Genomic DNA, 21,113 nt, shown 5'->3' on the forward strand with positions numbered 1-21,113 from the left:
ATTAAAAAATAACCACAAGAAAACAAAACAAAACAAAAACCACAGCAGCCAAAAGAAGAAAAGCAGTCAGGTTCTTCCAGGCAATGCATCAGATTTGGGGATGATCCTTTCTTTGTGCTTAATAAAAGGGCTGTGAATATTTAGTAGTTTCAAGAATAATAGCACATACATTTTCTGAGTTTCCCTATTCCTCAGAAAGTGGACGGATGCTGAGACGAGTGTGTTATCCCTTCTGCAAATCAGTTTGGAAAACTTGCATAGGTTTGGTAGTGGGAGGTAAAATCAACTTTTTCTTTGATTCAGATTACATAAGTGTTATGTGAAAAAAATACTGAAAACAAGGAAGGTGTAAAGCAGAAATGTCAACTTGTGATTTCTGCCTGCATTAATGCACCCTGGACCTACAATTACAGAAAAAAAATATAGTGTCATTATTTGTCAGTCTCTATGTGTATTGACAGTGCATAAACATTGATTGGGTTGGCATGGACATTACAATATTTAGACAGGAATGAGTTGCACCTTTACTACAGTAGTTCCTTCTTTTCCAAGTGGAGAGATGAAATGAGAACTTTTTACTTCTGTTCCTGAGTCACTGAGCTAATAATTTCATTTGAACTTAGAAAATGTCACCAAACTATACTTAAGATTAATTTTAATTGAGATTGCCCTAAATGGTTATTAATTAAAATACTGAAATAAATGGTTATGATCAATAACATGAAGACACTTTGGACGAGGAAAATCTCACGGATCTGAGTTGTACTACAACTTTTCCATGTCTAGACTGGGCAGTTAAATAACTAGGAAAGCAATAGGGCTGTATAGCTTCATCCTTTCCTGCCAGCTCAAAGTGGAGTCATTCTATTAGTTTTCATTCTTATGCAGTTGTCACAACCCAATTCTTTGTTTTCCACATGCAAGCAACCAGGTTGTCAAAACAGCAATATTATTTGAGTGATGCTGTTAGCAACTATGTTTGATTGTGATGCTGAACTAATTCTAAAATATAAGCTAAAATATCTCAGTTGGATTATATGTATTACTGCTAACCTTTGGCACAGGATTGGGAATTTTGTTGGATGGCAGTTTCTAGAATTGTGTAGCCATCCATAAGTTGTTGGACTGCAGTTTCCAGAACTGTCATTATTGGCTCTGGTAGCTCAAAACTGCAAAGAACAGTTCTGTAGTACCGAGAAGACTGCACAATTTTATATTACCTTCTTTTTTTAAGCTTTTCTGTTCTATATTGGAGACATCTTGGAGCAGCACTAAAAGTTTAATATTCCTTATCTGGAATTCAGAAATTGGAAATACTCCAAAACCTAAAATTATCCACATAGGTGTATGAGGTTGCAACAACTTTGTTTTCTGATGTTTCAGTATACAAAAGCTTTGTTTCATGCACCAAGTTGTTAAATATTCAAAGTAGCCAATTGAGATCAGTGTATAAAATTATCTTCAGACTATGTCTGCAACATGTATACAAAACATAAAACAATTTTATGTTTAGAATTCAATGCAGTCTCCAAGAGTTTGCATCTCATTATGAATATGCAAAGATTATAAAACACAAAATGTGGAGCACTTCTGTTCCCAACCATTTTGGATAAGGGATACTCAACCTGTATTACTACCGTAATCTGTCTCTGGAGTATTAACTTTTTTGCAATAAAGCAGTAGCCACAAGACTAAACTGCATATGAACGAACTCTAAAATAACATCTTGAAAGTGAGAAAATGTTTATAATGTCTTTTTGGCATTTACTGATCAATTAAAAGTAGAATTGGTATTCTAGAAACATCTTTTCAGATTCAAATATATGCTACTTTCCCTCCAGTGACAGTTTAGAAATCTTTGAACAGCAAGCACAACAGTATAGATGCTTAGATCCATAGCTCAAATCTTGATTCTTTGGAATCTGGATTACTACTCTCAGATTCAGGGTTATAATTAGATAATGAAACCAACAATTTTCTCATGCCTCTGTCTTAAGGCAGCAGATTATCCAGGCTTCTGAACACCTTGCTTGTGAAACTCTGAAAGCACTAACTATAGATGTTCCCTTGTCTTCAGTGACAGCTTAGGCTTATGGAAGTCTCCTTTTTTAATTGTCAAAGGGCTTGTCTAAATATTTACCAACTCTTTGTAGGTTAATTAGAGCTCCCTTTCAGCTCAAGGCATGCTGCACAAGAAACAATCCTCAAACCAAATCAGATGATATTAGAAAAGATAAATTGTGCAATGGTTTTCCCCAAGAAACTTATTGTGTTATTATAATGGAAGAGTGACTGGTGTTTTATAAATACCCAAACAGCTTTAACAATGTGATGTATTGGCGGAAAAAATAATATAATATAATACCTTATGGCACCGTTAAGACTGAAAAACATGTTGTGGCATCATCATTCATTGTAATGGAATGACATGGTGAACAAATAATTTAATGTGGGTGTGAAGCATATTCAACTTGCGTTTTAGTAATCTTGGTACAATACTTCTCATGCCTATTGCTTTATCAGTTCAAATTTACCAAAAGAGCTGGAATTGAGCCACAAGTAAAGAAGGTTCCTCACATCTTAAAAAAAATTATCATTTGCCCACGACGTTCAGTCAGCTCACCTCTGGACCAAGGATTTTAGGCAATATTGTATCTGAACTGAGCCATAGTGTAGAGTCACAGGGGAAAATAGAAGCTTAAAACATGAGGATATTATGTCCTGCTGTTTACCTTCTGAACAAAAGCATATCTTGACCTGGTACATGTACAAATTGTGGACCAGTTTCTCTCAGATTAGTAGCTGTTGCTTTATATCCTTAAGTTGGAAGTTACAACGGCCCTGAGATCATGGCATTTCTTGGAAAGATTTGGTACTGTATTGTCAAAGGCTTTTATGGCCGGAATCACTGGGTTCTTGTAAGTTTTTCGGGCTGTATGGCCATGTTCCTGAAGCATTCTCTTCTGAAGTTTTGCCTTCATCTAAGGCAGGCATCCTCAGAGGTTGTGAGGATGCCTGCCATAGAAGCAGGCGAAGCATCAGGAGAGAATGCTTCTGGAACATGGCCATACAGCCTGAAAAACCACAACCTCTGAGGATGCCTGCCATAGATGCAGGTGAAATATCAGAAGAGAATGCTTCCAGAACATGGCCAGACAGCCTGGGAGGATACTATCTAGTATACAGGTGCGGGCTGGAGAATATGTAGTCAGCAGGACAGATTGATGAGAAATGCTGAGGAAGGACATGTAACTGTGTGGGCAGAGAAGTACCAGTTTTAAGATCCTGTCCCAATGTCTACAGTGTATTTCATTTAGCATTCTTGAATACTGTTTTCTTGCAGGTTTTTCTAAAATTATTTGTGGCACTTCATACATTGAATCCTATCCCAATTCTTATTTTTAAAACGTGATTTCAGGTAGCTTGCACTTAATAGAGCTGCTTTCCATTTCAGTTGTACTTGATATTAGCTTTAATGTAATAACTGGGTTAATGATTTTCTTTTCTTTTATATTTCACTTGTATTTATATATATATATGTGCCGAATGAGTTAGCTTATAAATGGGACCCAAATCTAAAGATGAAATTCATTTATGTTTCATATACACGTTCTACACATAATTTTATGCAAAATATTTTATTAACTTTGTGCATTGGACGAAGTATGTACACTGAAGCACCAGAAAGCAAAGATGTCACTATTTCAGCCACCCATGTGTACAATTTCCAATTTTGGAGTATTTCAGATTTTCAGATAAGGCATAAATAACCTGTTTATGTAATTTTGTCACAAGCTGTGCAGTTGAAATACCGTATATGTCTTGCAACCAGTCATGTGGTGGTTTTCTTAGTTCTGTTTTAGATCATCAATATCCTAGATCCATTCGAACAGTAATTTTCTTAGACCTATTCCTTTATATGTCTTCTTGCTTGGTTCTTCAATCAGTATCTTTAATTAGAAACTGGAATTTGGTTAATTATTTTGATTGTTTTCACAGTTGACTTTATTTGAGACTTGGACTACTTGGCAAATACACTGAGCTGACTTTTCAGTACCTTTATAATAAATAAAATGAAACACAAAATTAGCTTAACTATAATTGATCAGGATCCTAACCAGAATTCAAAAAGTTACTTTTTTGATTGCAGTGTCTACAAACCCAAACTAGCATGAATACCCTATCTATAATGGCTAGGGTATTCTTCAAATTCCATCTGAAAATCGGAACTTTTCCTAGCTCTACTTCACCAAGGCAACTTATAGGGAAAGATCCTTTTAAAATGTGTTAGAAATTATTTTTTTAAACATTAATTAATGTTTACCAGTCACTAGAGGACGAGAATCAACATGGAAGGCAATCCCCCCCCCCCCCCCAAAGGATGATATCAAAAGTAGACAATTGAGACCTGGACTAACCTGATCATGTACCCTCCAAGTAACTCTTCCATGGATCAGATTGTCATGATGCAAATAGTGTAATGCCTGTTTCCCAGTAATAGATCATCTGTGTAGTTGATACGGAGGTAGTCAGACTTACTGTGCCAGAACCAAGTCTCCTAAGAAGAACACTGTTCACCTGCCAGCATCCTTCCCTGTATTTTTGGAAATTTCTGATAGTCTAGGGCAGTGTTTCTTAAACTGCGGTCCTCCAGATGTTTTGGACTTCAGCTACCAGAAATCCCAGCCCATTTATCATCTGTTAAGAATTGTGGGAGCTGAACTCCAAAACATCTGGAGGAGCAGTTTGAGAAACTCTGGTCTAGGGTTTGAAAGGAAGTCTGCACCTAAGTGAGCATGCAAGGGAGACTTGTTTTTAATATTGACATAACTGATCACCCTGCACCACATTCAACAGGTCTACCATTTAGGTTCCCTGCTGACACAGCTGTTTCATTAGGACCAAGCTGATGTCTTCTAATCTCCTCCTTCAAGTCGTTGAAGACCAGTTCAAAACCTGACTTCTCTGTTGACAGAGTTATTTAACTTTCTTAGCACCAAAATGTATGAAGTTCATTGTAAAGCAGTCTGATGTATAGCACAGCACTAAAAATAAAATTCCAAAAGCTGAACTTGCTACTGCTTCTTGATTCAAACTGGAAGGCAATTTAGTATTGCAGTTGCTGCATTTATTATTTCCGAAGATGACAGTGGCTCAAAACGAGTCAACTTTGAAATGATTTGCAGATTTAATCCATGGTTAAATGAGGCACAGTATGCATTCCAGTAAATAATACAGCGTAATAATACATTTAAGATAAGATTTACTTACTTGTTTCTCTCTCTTGTTTTGTTTATGTTTTGCTACACGCTGAACATGTATCCTTGGTGACACGGATGTCTAATAAATATACCTAATCCAGTTTACACGGTTCCTCTGTGACTCTCCACTTGAGGTATGAAATCATCTTTCATTCTAAATATCTGCACTGCCTTTATTCAAATTATGCTTTGCGTCTTGTGTGCCCAATTACATTTCTCATCACAAAATCTAATTTTACTGTAATTGCTTCTGTTCTCTATGCTCATTTTTGAGTTTTGCATACAGTTTTATTGGCAATTATGAAAAAGTGAATTTCACAGTACGGACTTTGCTGTATGTTTTTCTTTGCACTTAACAGCTGGTTATATTTCCCCTCTATACTTTGATTATCTTCCTTTAGAAAGTGGCAGCTTTCAAACCAAGTTAGGGTTGTGTCAGTGTATACTTTATTTTAAGTGTATTGATTTGTGAAACCCGTTTATATTTTGATTAGTTTCTACTGTTACCTACTAATTATGCAAGGAATTCACATAAGAATAGATGGGAATGAATACGGTTATGGAAACTTGTCGGTTGACTTTTTCCCAAACCCAACCTTCATATTCTCCCCAGCTTTGTTGTGCATCAAATTATAGATACTGTATTTTCTTCCTGAAATGAAATATGTGCAGTTTCTAAAGTATTTTGCTAAGTTGTGTATTTTCATAATTTATCCAGTTTTCCCTAGTGACTAATGCTCTTCTGGACATTCTTAGTTATACACCATTCAAAGCTTAAAATGTGTGTTGTTTTGTGTGCTATTGGATAAGCTTTGCAAATGTACATATGCTCACAGTGGAGTTTACATTTTTTCCACAAGTTTTGAGAGGTATGAAAATGTTACTTTTCTTGAGGCCGAGTCCAATACAAGTAATTATATTTATTGTTTCATTTATTCAAATGTTCATATTGTGCCTATGCCATATGGGATCTCAGGGGGTGTAACTACAGTGTAAAATTAATGTACCACTTTAATTGTCATCAATCAGTGCTATGAAATCATGGGAGTTAGGGCTTCACATAGTCTTTAGGGTTGTCTGTCCAAGAGTGCTGTTGCCTAACCAAACTTCAACTCCCACAGCATTGAGTCATGGCAGTTAAAGTGGTGTCAAACTGCATTAATTCTGTCATGGAAATGCACCCAGGGTGGCATACAAATAATACCATTTTTGAATGTAAAACAGTAAGGAGTAACTTAAATACAGTATGGCCCCCTTATACATGGACTCTAAATCCACAGTTTCATTTACCCATTCTCTAAACAACAACAACATAAAAGCCACAGCCCTAAAGTGCTGCTTACAGGCGTTTCTGGCCCTTCAGTGCAGTTCTATGGTATTCTTCCAACCCAAGCATACCATAGAATAGCATTTGGAGGACCTAATGAAATCCACAAATGGAAGTATTTGTGGGCCTCTCTGGGTCCTCCAGTGTTATTCTATGCCAGAGGTCCTCAAACTAAGGCCTGGGGGCCGGATACAGCCCTCAAAGGTCATTTACCCGACCCTCGTTCAGTGTCAACCTAAGTCTGAAATGACTTGAAAGCAAACAACAACAATCCTATCTCAACAGCCAAAAGCAGGCCCACATTTCCCATTGAAATACTAATAAGTTTATATTTGTTAAAATTGTTCTTCATTTTAATTATTGTATCTTTTAAAGTATATTTTGCACTACAAATAAGATATTGCAGTGTGCATAGGAATTCATTCATGTTTTTTTCAAATTATAATCCGGCCCTCCAACAGTTTGAGGGACTGTGACCTGGCCCTCTGTTTAAAAAGTTTGTGGACTCCTGTTCTATGCCGTACTTCCAGAACAAGTACATTCAAAATACAGGGTTCACTGTTATCTGGGGTTTCAGGTATTCACTCTCTGTGGGTCTTAAAACATTTCTTGCATAAATACAGAGGTTGTATTTGAAATCACATTAAATCGTTTAACAAGTTACTGAAGCATGAACACACAGCTCTATGAAATCACAAATGCCCCGAAGCTTTTAATACAAAAGCTCATTTTAACATGGTGTTAGAATCAAACTGGGGGAACCGTCATTTGGATCTATAAGGGGAGAACAGTTCCATAGCTGGAGTGCCACAGGAGAGAAGGCCCTCTTCTGCATCTCCGAAAGTGGATTATTTCCACTTGTGGGACACAGAGAAGCAGGGCTTTCCAGCAGGTCTCAAGCAAGCATATAAAAAGGGATACAGTATGTGTTCCTTCAGTACTGAGGTCTCCCATTTATGGCATTAAATGTTCTCAACAGTGTCTTAAATTCAAATTGGAAGGATACTGATACCCAAAGCAATTCCTTTAAATCCGTGTTGTATGGTTTCTAGATAATACTTCAGATAGTAGTCTAGTTATCCCTGCACAGGGATTCCTTTTCATCCTTAGGCTGAAATTGTGTATATTTGATTAGAACAAAACCAGAAATGCATAGCTGAAGGACAAAATAATATGTATTCTATGTGAAGCGGTCAGTGGCTTCTGGTCAGAATACAAAATGTTTTTCTTGAATAAAGGTATAACTATCTTAGTGAGTTCCAGGTTCAAAATCACACTCAGTCAAATAAATTCCATACATGACCTAGGACCAATCATTATCTTTCTGTCTTGTACACTTTGGTGAATTACTATGAAAACCAAGTGGAAGGGAAGGACTGTGTGCACCACCTTGTACTCTTTGGAGGAAAGTTATAATATCAATGTAATGATCAAATCACTATCAAATCTTCAAATACCACAGCAAAGTTTTGTAGTAAATCTTTTAACAAACCGATTTGTGTATCCACTCTGATGCTCAAGAGTAGTTTTTCAACTAGACAGCATGTTTGATAAATCTGGATATGCAGTTGGTCATACAAAATATTAGTTTTATCGTACTGTTTCCCAAGACCTATTCTATCATGAAGTGATGTGACTCCCTCAAGGTGGCTTTCCTCTGAAGTTGAGGAATGTGACGTGCCCAAGGCCAGCCTCTGAGTTTTCATGGTTGAGTAGCGATTTGGATTCTTGTCTTCAGAGTCGTAGTCCAACTCTCAAACATGTTGATAGCCCTGTTCTTTTGGGAATTCAGTATCTGACAAGGGATTGCCTCTACAATGAGCCAAAATAATCAGCTTGCACACATGAGGGTTTTCTATGTGTGCTCAGATTTTTGGTTTTGTGACAGATATCTTACTGAGATACTTCATGTTACCCATTGTGACATAAAGTCAATAGGACATAGTTGACCAGTGTCATATTCAGTCAGTAGGGTGGACATATGTGATGCATTAGCTCAGCATCCAAGTCAAGCAAGTAAATAGTTTTTGCATTTATAGTGGGCCTTCATTATGCACTGGAGTTTGGTTCCAAGATCCCCTGAATACCAAAATCCATTAATGCTTGCCCCATTATATATAATGGTGTAGTAAACTTTATTTATTTATTTACTGCATTTTTACCCCACTCTATCTCATCCCGGAGGGGACTCAGAGAGGCTTCTAGTTTGACAATAATTGAATGCCACATTGAAAACATAAAAGCATACAAATACATAACACATTAAACATTAAAATCAAAGAATAAAGCATATAAATATAATTGAATGATTGTTAAAAACGTAGCACCTAGTCCTGCAATTATAGTCCAAGGTGATTTGTATATATTGCACTTTGGTTGTACTACTCCCCAAACGTTTGGTTTCACAGCCAGGTCTTAACTTTCTTTCTGAAAAGCAGGAGGGAGGACGCCAACCTCATATTGCAGAGGAAAGAGTTCCATAGCTGAGGGGCCACCACTGAGAAGGCCCTGTCTTTCGTCTCCATCAGTTGTACCTGCAAAGTGGGTGGGACCAAGAGCAGGGCCTTCTCAGCAGATCTTAATGTCCGAAATGATTCATGGGGGAAGATACATTCTGACAGGTAAGCTGGGCAAGAACCGTTTAGGGCTTTATAGGCTAAAGCCACCACTTTGAATTGTGCTCGGTAGCAATCTGGCAGCCAGTGGAGCTGACATAACTGGGGGGTTGTATGGTCCCTGTACGCTGCTCTGGTGAGCAATCTGGCTGCCGTCTGTTGGACTACTTGCAGCTTCCAAACAGTCTTCAAAGGTAACCCCATGTAGAGCTCGTTGCAGTAGTCTATTCAAGATGTAACAAGAGCGTGGGCTACCGTAGCCAAGTCTGGTTTCTCAAGGTATGGGTGCAGCTGGCGCACACGTTTTAATTGTGCAAAAACTCTCCTAGCCACCGCTGAGACCTGGGTTCCAGGCTCAGTGATGAATCCAGGAGAACTCCCAAGCTGCGACCCTGTGATTTCATAGGGAGTATAACCCCGTCTAGCACAGGCTATAACCCTATACCCTGTTCGGCTTTCTGACTGACCAAGAGTACCTCTGTCTTGTAAAAAGGCCTCTCTTATATAAAATGAGAAAATCAAGGTTTGCTTTTCAGATTCCTTCGTTGGAATATCCTCAAGCCATGAATGGTTGAATCTTCGGATGCAGAATCCGTGGATTCAGAGAGCCAACTGTACAAATGCAGTGACCTTTGAATAGCAAATCTGTTGTAATACCCAGAAGCCTGATAAATATACGGCCAATAAACGAACTTATTGTTGCCCTTTCCTGACATGTGTTACCACTTTAAAACGATTAATGGTTCATCAAGAGAGTTTAAAAGCTTAATGGATTGAAGGTTGAAATGCAGTAAGGATTGCTTCCCTTCCTTTTTTAAAAAAGCATCCACTTGAAATTGCAAATTGATATCTTTTAAATCGCCCTAGTGCCTGGCATCAGGGTCTTCTGAAATGCATTCCTTTCTCCATTCCAAAATCTTTTCTTCTTGAAACATTGTTTAGCTTCTTGATCAAATTTAGTTTGTGTGATCTCCTTAATTAGCTATAACATGAGCATTTGAAACCATCAAAATTGGACTGATGAGGCAGTTTCCTGATATATGTTTCCTTCCTCCTCTAGTTTCATCCATGAATGGCTAGTTAGTTCTTACTGATATTTGGGGATTTAGATTCTATAATACAGAGTGCTGTTTGTGATACCTGTTTATAAGAGGGCAGTTTATAATATAGAACAGTGGTTCTCAACCTTCCTAATGCTGCGACCCCTTAATACAGTTCCTCATGTTGTTGTGAACCCCCAACCATAACATTATTTTCATTGCTACTTCCATAACTATAATTTTGCTACTGTTACGAATTGTAATGTAAATATCTGATATGCAGGATGTATTTTCATTCACTAACCAAACTTGGCACAAATGCCGGATATGCCCAAATTTGAATTCTGGTGGGGTTGGGGGGGGGGATTGATTTTATCATTTGGGAGTCATAGTTTCTGGGATTTATAGGTCACCTAGAATCAAAAAGTATTCTGAACTCCACCAATGATGGAATTGAACCGAACCTGGGACACAGAACTTCCATGACCAACAGAAAATACTGGAAGGGTCTGGTGAGCACTAACCTTGAGTTTAGGAGTTGTAGTATACCTACATCCAGAGTGCACTGTGGACTCAAACAATGATGGATCTGGAACAAACTTGGCACAAATACTCAATATGCCCCAGCGTGAACACTGGGGGAGTTTGGGGAAAATAGACCTTGAAATTTGGGAGTTGTAGATTCTGGGATTTATAGTTCACCTACAATCAAAGAGCTCCCTGAAGCCCACCAATGAGAGAATTGGACCAGGCTTCCCACACAGAACCTCCATGACCAACAGAAAACACTGTGTTTTCTGATAGTCTTTGGCAACCGCTCTGACACCCCCTTGTGACCCTCCCCCCAGGGATCCCGACCCCTAGGTTGAGAAACTCTGATATAGAGGAATAGGATGTATACAACAATAGAAAAGCAGGGATATTTACACACAGGAAAAATGTATATCTCACTTGTATGTTTGAATATCTTTTCTAGTCTTCTCCAAAACATACTGGAGCCTCTGTCTCTAGATCAATCCTCTTAATGCTTTTAGATTTCACAGGTATTTTGTAAGATTTACCATTGCACTCTTTGTGCCGTTTCGTGGCAAAGAAGACTTCACTTAAATGGATGTAGTGCGATTTAGCAAAGAAAAAAAATCTTTGGAAATTTGGGTGGAAAAGATTAAGCAGATCCATGGGATGTTGTCTTAATTCTGCCAATAATAAATGTGTAGTTATCGAGGCAGAGCATGTGCCTTCCAATGTGAAGTGTTTAAGAGATGGTTTATCCTTTCATACCTTCGCCTCCCTTCCATTCCTCTTCTTCATTTTTTTTTTCTTATTTCAAATCTGAAAGAAGCCTTAAGTTTTTCAGCAGGTCTTATGTTTTGCTCCAGAGTAAGGGCCGGTTTAAGGGTCAAGGCTTCAGATTACTTCATTTCTAATGGCTAAGAGGACTTTGTTTGTTGTAGGTCTTAAAGAGTTAACTACCACATGAGTGTAATGAAATTGTCAGGTTATAGTAATTGCACCAGTAATTTGATATGTTGAGGGTTGAATGAAGCCATGTGTTGAGGGTTTGTTACTTTTTCTGTGCCCAGCCTACCCCCACCACTTTTACATTCCAGCAACCGAAAGGCTATGAAGGCTAATCGGGATCGTTAGACTTAATAGGTAAAGAGCTTTTATCACCTCGTCAAGTGAGGCAGTAGATTTCCATTATTTTCCTTATTTTGTATGGCTATACGGATGCTTACATACACTCCTCTATAAGGTTGGTGCCTTTCTTTTTCCCTGGGATGCCTTTTATTGACATTTTGAATCTTGACTTGATTTTTGTGTGGCACCGCTTGCACGTGTTTTTGATTAAATGCAGCAAAATAAAAAGGGTTGTATATCCAAGGCCGTCAGGATTTTTGGAATTCCCCATCTTAAAACGAACTCCATCTGTTATTTGTGCAAGTGTGCAAATGTAGTTTACCATGTACACCATAAATAATTTCAAAGAGAAACAATTCAAGCTTTTGTGATGAGTCTGGACTTCTTTTGAATTCATAATTATAGGTCCAGAATCATGATCCTCTGTTAAGACTTAGATGAATCACAGAAATTGTTCTCATGTTTGTCTGGAGTGATTTCTATGACTTATTCTTAGTGGATTGATCTGATATAGTAATGCAAAAAAGGTCAGCCTGGGAATGGTGTGTATCATGTATGAAAGAGTAACATAAGGCTTAGTTATAGGAATTTAAATTTTGCAAGTACAGTATATACTCTAGTATAAGTTGAGTTTTTCAGCCCTTTTTTAAGGCTGAAAAGGCCTCTCTCGGTTATACTCCAGTCAAGGTTATTTATAATTTTATTCTGTTATTATTATTATTTGAAACACAACAAGATGAGTCCACAGCAGACACTCTGCTGGCTATTGTACTGGATCACATGTCGGACACTTCCCAAGTGTCTAGTACTGTGTGATGTATCGGCAAATAATGCATGCAGATCCCAGTAAGGTGGCCTTCTGCAGCTGGTAATTTTGTCAGCGCCAATTGTGTTTAAGTGCAGGCCAAGGTCTTTAGGCACTGCTCCCCGTGTGTCGATCACCACTGGGACCACCTTTACTGGCTTGTGCCAGAGTCTTTGCAGTTCGATCTTTAAATCCTCATATCTTGTCAGCTTTTCCAGTTGTTTCTTTGCAATCCTGCTGTCACCTGGGATTGCGATATCGACGATCCATACTTTGTTTTTTAACACGATTGTGAGGTCATTGTTATTATTAAATTTGTTATGTTACTCTACTATTATTACGGCTGACAGGGAGCTCTGGCGTGGGCTGGTCCATGAGGTCACAAAGAGTCGGAAGCGACTGAACAAATAAACAACAACATTATTATTACATTTGTTATTTTACTCTCTTTATTATTTTTATTACATTTATTACTTTACTCTCTTTATTATTATTGGAAGGATATGTAAGCATATTTACATTGAAGAAGGTTAGAATAATGGTTTAATCAGAGTTAGACAGTATTAACTTACAGTGTTTTGTAAATATTCAAAAACATTAACCTACTAATGCCTCAATTAATGTAATTTTATTGCTATCAATTTTTATTTTGAAATTTACTAATAGCTTCTGCATTTCTCACCTTCGGCTTATACTCGAGTCAATAAATTTTTCCAGTTTTTTGTAGTAAAATTAGGTGCCTCGGTTTGTATTTGGGTCAGCTTATACTCAAATATATATGGTAAATCTAGAAGTAGGCAAGTAGTTCTCCTTCCCCTACCGATAGATGTTGCTGGAGTTACATTTCCTACCTGGTTTCTCCATACAGCATGTTTCACATAATACTTGGGTCAGAGAGATGTTCTGTTGTATCCTCTAGAATAAATGTTTGGTTTTTTTCTTTAATTATTTTTATTGGGATTCCGCCAAAACATCATGGGATTCTGTGAAAAATATTTAATTTTTAAAAGGTTTTTAAAAAGCCTGTGCAAGAGTGAGAAAATCTTACTGCAATTCAATGTATTGCTGCTTTAAAAACAAAATTTGAATACTTTATTTTCAGACCTACTACATTATCCAAAACACCTAGCCAATAGCAGTAGATTAAGGAAGAAAGGACTTTGTGCTTAAGGACAGTGTTAGAGTTCCACAGGGAGGAAATGTCTTCCTGAAGGGTTCTATGACCGAAAAGATTTGGAAACCACTGCTGTAGATGTCATATAATCTATTCTAGACATGCTCAATATATGCAGTGTCTCTAATCTTTGTGAGAGAGGCAGGAGCGAGCATGGCTGCAGATGGGGGACCATGCAGACCTGGCATCCCCTACCCAAGGGACAAACATTTATTCATATTGCAGGAGAAGAAAAATGTCTTGAAAATAAAGATCATTTAATTATAGTCAGATGTTTAATTTGTTTATGCTGGTGTTATAATTGATTGTATAGTATCTTTTATCCATGTGCATCTTATTCATCCTAATGACTTTGATTCAGTGATTAGTAAACTGAAATACGTTCTTGAGAAAAGCCCAGATGTACTGTATATACCTGAGTATACGCTGAGTTTTTCAGCCCCTTTTTAGTCTGAAAAAGCCCCGCTCGGTTTATACTTGATTCAAGGTTATTTATTATTTTACTCTGTTATTAATATTATTTTATTACATTTATTATTTTACTCTATTTATTATTATTTTTGTTGCTATTACATTTACATTATTTTACTCTATTATTATTTGTATTATCAGATTTCTATTATTTTACTCTATTATTACATTTATTATTTTACTCTATTATTATTGGAAGGATACATAAGTACATTTACATCGAAGAAGGTCAGAATAATGGTTTAATCAGAGTTGGACAGTCTTATCTTAAATTACAGTTTTATGTAAATATTAAAAACATTTAACCTACTGATACCTCAATTAATGTAATTTATTTTGAAATTTACCAGTAGCTGCTGCATTTTCCACTCTCAGCTTATACTCGAGTCAATGCATTTTCCTAGTTTTTGTGGTAAAATTGGGTGCCTTGACTTATATTAGAGTTGGCTTATACTGGAGTATATATGAGTACACTGTTTTTCAGAAACTGGGGACATATTTTCGTGATAACCTCAGATTCAGTCTTTATCCTTTGGAGTAAAACTGAGTTATGGAAATCTAAATTCTTTGCCACAGTGATTTCCATATTTCTGAAAAAGGATTAAATATCATTATAAATTTGAGGCAAACTGAATTATCAAACTGTTTCTACCAGGAAATTGTTGTGGGAAATAATGTAGCGGTTACCAAAATGAGAGACGAGTTATCATTATAAAATTCTTTTTGTAATTGCCATGTGATAATGCCAAACTCCACCTTTGGCTTGCACCATTTTATAAGTTCAGTATAACACTTTTAACTGGTGGGTTTCAATTACTTCCAAATGTCAAAAGTATGAGAACCTCTGGTTTAGAGTGTGGTGAGCTAAACCACAGATTCAATCTGCGTGGTTTTTTTTTTAATTTTGGGATTTTTTTCCTTTTCTTTGCTATCCAGTGCACATCAATTGAATCTTTTTAAAAATTGGCTGAAAAAGAATATTCTGGACTGTGGACAGAGTGTACCCTGTATATTTTGCATTTCATCTAATTCTTTAGCACATTGCAGCTTGCTTTACATTTCTGAGCCCTATACTTTTTGTATAATTATACTAATAACATAATTAACATTAAAAAGTATATCCTAAAAATGATTAAAATACATAAAAATGGCAGTTATGGTTGTTCATTAAAGATATACCATAGCAGCAATGAAATACAGATAAGTTAATCAGCGTTCCAATGGAATTAATTTTTTAAGTGTCCTAGTCCTTCTCCTCTCTATATGCTAAAATGCATAGGTGCGTTTAGAAAACTTTTTTTTTTGAAGGAGAGGAGGGTGGGGCCATTTTTTTTTTTTTAGGGAAAGAGTTCCACAGACGGGGGGGGGGGGGGGGGGGCATCACAGAGAAGGCCTCGTCTCTCGTGATGGGGGTGGGACTGAGAGCAGGGCCTTTTCCACTGACCACAGTACACGACCTGACCTAAATGGGGAGATGTGATTGGACAAATAGCCTAGACAGTCTCTTTTACTTCTCAATTATGCATTTTTTTCTTTTTACCAATTACAATAGTGAGCAGTACGTGAATTACAAGTATATATTTGTTAACAAAACAGAGTTGTTTCCTTGACATGCATGTATAAGCATTTTTTACCTTCTAGGGACCACTTGAAAGTATCACCTTGTATGTATTGTATATAATAATTGTATAATATCACCATCATCACCATCTATTGCAACAATTTGAAATAGGCAGAAGGAAGTGTACTTTCTCAAGCATTGAAAAAAATGGATCAGAAGTATTTTTGTTACAGATATTTTTTAAAAAACGTTTACTGATTAATTATTAATTAAATCATTTTGTGATTATTTTTGCAATACATTTTATGATTAATTCAGACTTTGTACTAGACAAGAAAAACAGTTTATAGGTTTGTTGACATTGTATTGGGTACTCTGGGTTTAGCATCCAGAATCCTTGCAGTTTACTATATGATTACAACAGTTCGTTATGCTGGTAAAGTGCATTTTTTTTCAGGATTGCTCAGGTTCATCAGAGAGAAGGCAAAGAAAACCAACTTCATTACAGTTTGACAAGAATGCTGTTCGGTCCTGCAAATACTTTTCCCATATGTCTGGCTTCTTATTGGATCTTTCAAATTTAAGTGGGGTGTAGAAAGGCTACTATGGAAAATTTGTGTGGAACTATAGATAAAACCAATTGCCAAATATAAATTGAATGCCCCTGTTTTGGAAATCTGGAATTTTAAAAGTCTAAAACTTGAAAAAAATTGCCATCAGCTACTCACTTCCATCTTTGGTGAAAGGTGAGCTAGTCACATGTTCAGCATCTGCCAGTGTTGTATGCGGCACAATGGAGGCCTTAGAAATAGGCTGCAAGGGTGAGCACTGAGCGATACCTTTGTACGAAGAGAGAATGAAAAACCTCATAGTGGGGAGAGGAGAAGGGTTATCTTCTCCCTTCCTTGCTACTTTGCTACAAGCTTGGAAAATGTTTAGGACAATTACGTTTTAACAGAGCCTTGTGTAAATGGAGTCCTCGTCTTCCCCCTCTTCTCTTTTCTTCTATCAGGGCTCCATCAGTGAAAACGAATGAGTGCTGGATGTGTGACTAAAACCCATTTCCTCATCCTCCATTCATGATGCAAATACAGGCATTGTATATCAAATTCTGAACAACCTCTAGTCCCAATAATTTAGGATAAGAAAGACTGAACTTGTATAAGGACTTTTGTAATTTAATAAGAAGGGTTTTCCTGGATAACTTTGCCTTATGACAGCTTGACATTTATTCTCTATGTTCTAAGTTTTACGTCTGTCTTCTTTGAATAATGTGCAAAAATAAATTAAACTGATTAAATGTTTTAATTACATCTTAACTTTTACTCCCCAGGCAGAACACCCACCGAATGGTCCTGATTGTGGCTATGGTTCTTTCCATCAACAGTATTGGCTTGATGGAAAGATAATTGCTGTGGGTGTAATTGACATCCTTCCAAAGAGTGTGTCCTCTGTGTATCTCTACTATGATCCCGATTATTCTTCTCTTTCTTTGGGAGTCTACTCTGCACTAAGGTGAGGAAATGTTTCAAAATATCCCTTAATCTATTATCTAATAATATAAAAGTTTAACTGTTATCTTGAAACAGACGTGAGCAAAGTATGGTCCTTGGACCATTTCTGCCTGTCCTTCTAGTGTCCCTGAATTTCACATTTCTAACCAAAGAAGGGGCATATTGCCTCTCTTGGAAGCCCCCAGTTTAATCCAGTTTTACTCCATTTATTTCTGCATAGTATCCACTTGAGCCCTGACTCATACTTTTTTGGGAGGGGATATTTTGTTTCATGGCATCAGAAACACCCTAAATGACCTTGCCAAAATTGGGGTGTGCATTAGGTTTGCATCATGAGCCAAAGCAAAAGTGGAAGGTGCTTCAGGAGGTGTACCTGGAGTTCCTCTTTGAGGGACGTCATCTCTAATTAAATGGCCAGGGCTCAATGCTGTACAATCCTGGTATTTGTAGTTTGGTGAAGCAACAGCATTCTTTGGCAGAGAAGGCTCAAAACCTTGTCAAACTAAAACCACCAGGATTCTATAGCATCAAACCAAGACAATTAAAGTGGATTCATTGTACAGCATATATTGGAGCCCCCAGTGGCGCAGTGGGTTAAACCGCTGTGCTGGCAGGACTGAAGACCGACAGGTCGCAGATTGAATCCGGGGAGAGGCGGATGAGCTCCCTCTATCAACTCTAGCTCCTCATGCGGGGACATGAGAGAAGCCTCCCACAAGGATGATAAAAACATCAAATCATCCAGGCGTCCCCTGGGCAACGTCCTTGCAGACGGTCAATTCTCTCACACCAGAAGCGACTTGCAGTTTCTCAAGTCGCTCCTGACACAACAACAACAACAAAAAACCAAAACTGTACAGCATAGAGGCAACCCAAGGTTTTCTTTTTCATTGCTGGAAGCTTTGATGTTCTAACACAATTGTTTATAATGAATGAATTCTAAGCAGGCTGCAACAGTAGTGTGCTCTGTTTTTGGGCCAAATTACAAAGAGCAGACTTTTTGCCAAGGTTTTCTTTTCTGCTGCTGGAAGCTTTGGTGTTCTAACACAATTGTTTATAATCAATGAATTCTACATTAATTCACACTTTTTTGGGGTCCAAATTTCAAAGACTACTCTTGCTGCTGCACATTACATTTAGCAGCAAATACTTTTTTTGGTTTCAGGGTTTTGAAAACTGAGATGCACATTAGATTTGATGGCACATTAGACTCGAGTAAATACGGGTACTTCCATTCTGCAGAAACAAAGACATAACCAAAAACAAACACTTTTTCTTGGGTTGTAGTTTATGTTTTCTAAGTAGTTCTCTCTTGAAAGATGCTTTTCTGTTTCCCTTTCTATTTCCTTTGGCTTCCTGCATTTTTTAGGAAACTGAAGTGTGCTTACCCATGCACTCAGTTTGTACTTCTAACCAGCTACTTGGAAAAAAGTGTAGTATCTGTTGAGTGAATTTTGTAATATTATGTGTATTCAGTGAATAAAAGCCATTGTTAAGTTTCTCAGTATTTCTGGGAAAGGAGTATTTTCAGCAATGCCTAACTAACCTGACTGCTATGACTTAGCTCCTCTCCAAGTTTCTATCACTTTATTTGTACAGCTGTATACAGCCTGGTTTTGCTTTAAAATAAATAGATAAAGAGAACTGGCCAGTACCGTGTTGACATAAAAACACGTTCACATTTACTTACCTACAGTTGGAACACCTTGTTTTCATCAGGATTGCTGAAAATTGTTTTGTTTTTAATGTCTTATTAATGGATAATAAGGTAATTGGAGAAATGTTTTGGAGAACCGAAGTGCTTGTACGTTTTTTTAAAAATACAATAAACTGCAATATTCAGGAGTATTTAAGAAGTCAGCTTGTTAAAGAATGCATTAGAAGCAGTAAATATAAACTCCCTTCAGGAATAGAAGTTCTAATGTGGAGTTACTACTTAAAGAATGCTAGGAAAACAGAAATCTTAAGATGCAGTGAAGAAACTTGATACTATACAAGCTGTTATTAATTTTGTTTAGAAAAATTTTTGGCAGCACTCAGTGGCATCATTCCTGTATGTAAAGCCCTTAAAGGAGTACATTTTAAACATCTTTTAAACATGGGTGAATCTCTTTAATAGTTTGCTCCGGTCTAAGAATCTTAATGCATTAAATGAGGTGATAATGCTGTATGTCATAATTTCATTATGTACACATGCAACCAAAGGACAAATACTGTGTTTTCTGAAGGAATCTTTTTGTGGCCTTTAACTCAAGAATGCAAAACCCTACCATAACATTATAAAACCAAGCTTTGTATAGTTACGTAATAAATTATGAAATGATGTCTCTTATGAAGAGAGTTGCTGGGTCTTTCTCTTCAGATTTGAAGGTAATGTAATGAGTCGTATCTAAGTTGACCTATGCAATTCGAAGGCATGTTTTGGGTCAGAAAATATTGATTTTGTTAACACCTGTGGATAATTCAAGGGTCATACCTTGGAGAAGAGAAAGCACTAGTCCTTTTTCATATCAGTTAATTTACACTACTCACATTGGCCCATGGATAAGTCATGACATGTTTCTTGGAGCTGATTTTTGACTAAAATTTGTAGACTTATTTATAGACGTAGTCAAAACGTGGTGTAAGAAGTGTGATGGTGATGGAACAGACATAGTCAGTAAAGGCCTGCTCCTTCCTCATGTATCGTTTCATTGTATGGACAATGCTTTTAGAAGAGCAAGAGACAAATAAATAGAGCACCAGTGGTGGGGTAGACTGCTTTTTTGGACAAAAATATGTATGTGTTTTGAGATAACTAATGTGAGTGGAATGATTAAAGGGAGTTGGTAAAACCAAGTCAAAATCTAATGCTATTCACATTGACTGCACAGTGCCCAGCCAGCCACATTTATTGTTCTGTATGTGTGGTTTTTTAAGTGGAAGATTTTGAGCCGCATAGTATAACTGAGAGGCCATACATAACTTGTCTCACTATTACAGAATAACACATTTTCTTTGCAAATATGTGTACATTGGTTGCTTAGAATTACTTTCTGTGACATCTGAAAGTGTCTATACAGGGACAGAAAATTTGGATTATTTATTTATTTACTTACTTATTTACTGTATTTTTACCCCACTCTATCTCAACCTTGAAGGGGACTCAGAATGACTTCCAAATTGGCAATAATTCAGTGCCACAATAAACATAAACATACAAATACAGTGTACATTAAAATCAGTAAAAAATCATAAAAATCATGGCATATCAATACATCAAAATAAACTGTTAAAGCAATTCAAAAACAACACAAATTATTTTCCCTGAGTTCAATAGAACTTTATTTGGAGTGAGGCAACTCTGTCTTTGGGATCCGGGAACGCATGAGCAGTGAACCCAGTGAATCTTCACCCGCAGCCCCAGATTAAGGAGGCAGGCATAGAAATACACTGCAAATGTAACAAAATTTGAAAAATGTTCTGTTCCTGGTTTGAAAGTGTTATTTCCTGTTTAATTCTGTGGTACTTACTTTGAAAGTAGTTGCTATACTCCAGAAACTTTATTTTTGGGGCTGCCACAAATTTTGTTGAATTGTTTATGACTCTGTGAGCTATTTGTTGAAAAACTGTTGCAAAATGTGTGGCAAGATGTCCCGCAAAAACAAACTTTTTGCAGTTTAATAAAGTGTTTCCATGTTGTTATGATCAAACCAATTAGGAAA

General features: G+C 37.0%; 1 protein-coding gene across 1 annotated transcript in view; it reads left to right on the forward strand.

The window, feature by feature from the left end:
- The window catches only part of ATE1 (arginyltransferase 1), a 115,826-nt gene that overhangs the window by 36,762 nt on the left and 57,951 nt on the right, over positions 1 to 21,113 (forward strand). Inside the window, exons 8-9 of the mRNA XM_060768554.2 lie at positions 5,363 to 5,395; positions 17,229 to 17,410. Coding sequence (XP_060624537.2) covers positions 5,363 to 5,395; positions 17,229 to 17,410 — 215 coding nt within the window. The remainder of the gene's footprint in view (positions 1 to 5,362; positions 5,396 to 17,228; positions 17,411 to 21,113) is intronic.

Source organism: Anolis sagrei, chromosome 3 (assembly GCF_037176765.1).
Source record: "Anolis sagrei isolate rAnoSag1 chromosome 3, rAnoSag1.mat, whole genome shotgun sequence".
Lineage (NCBI taxonomy): Eukaryota > Metazoa > Chordata > Lepidosauria > Squamata > Dactyloidae > Anolis > Anolis sagrei.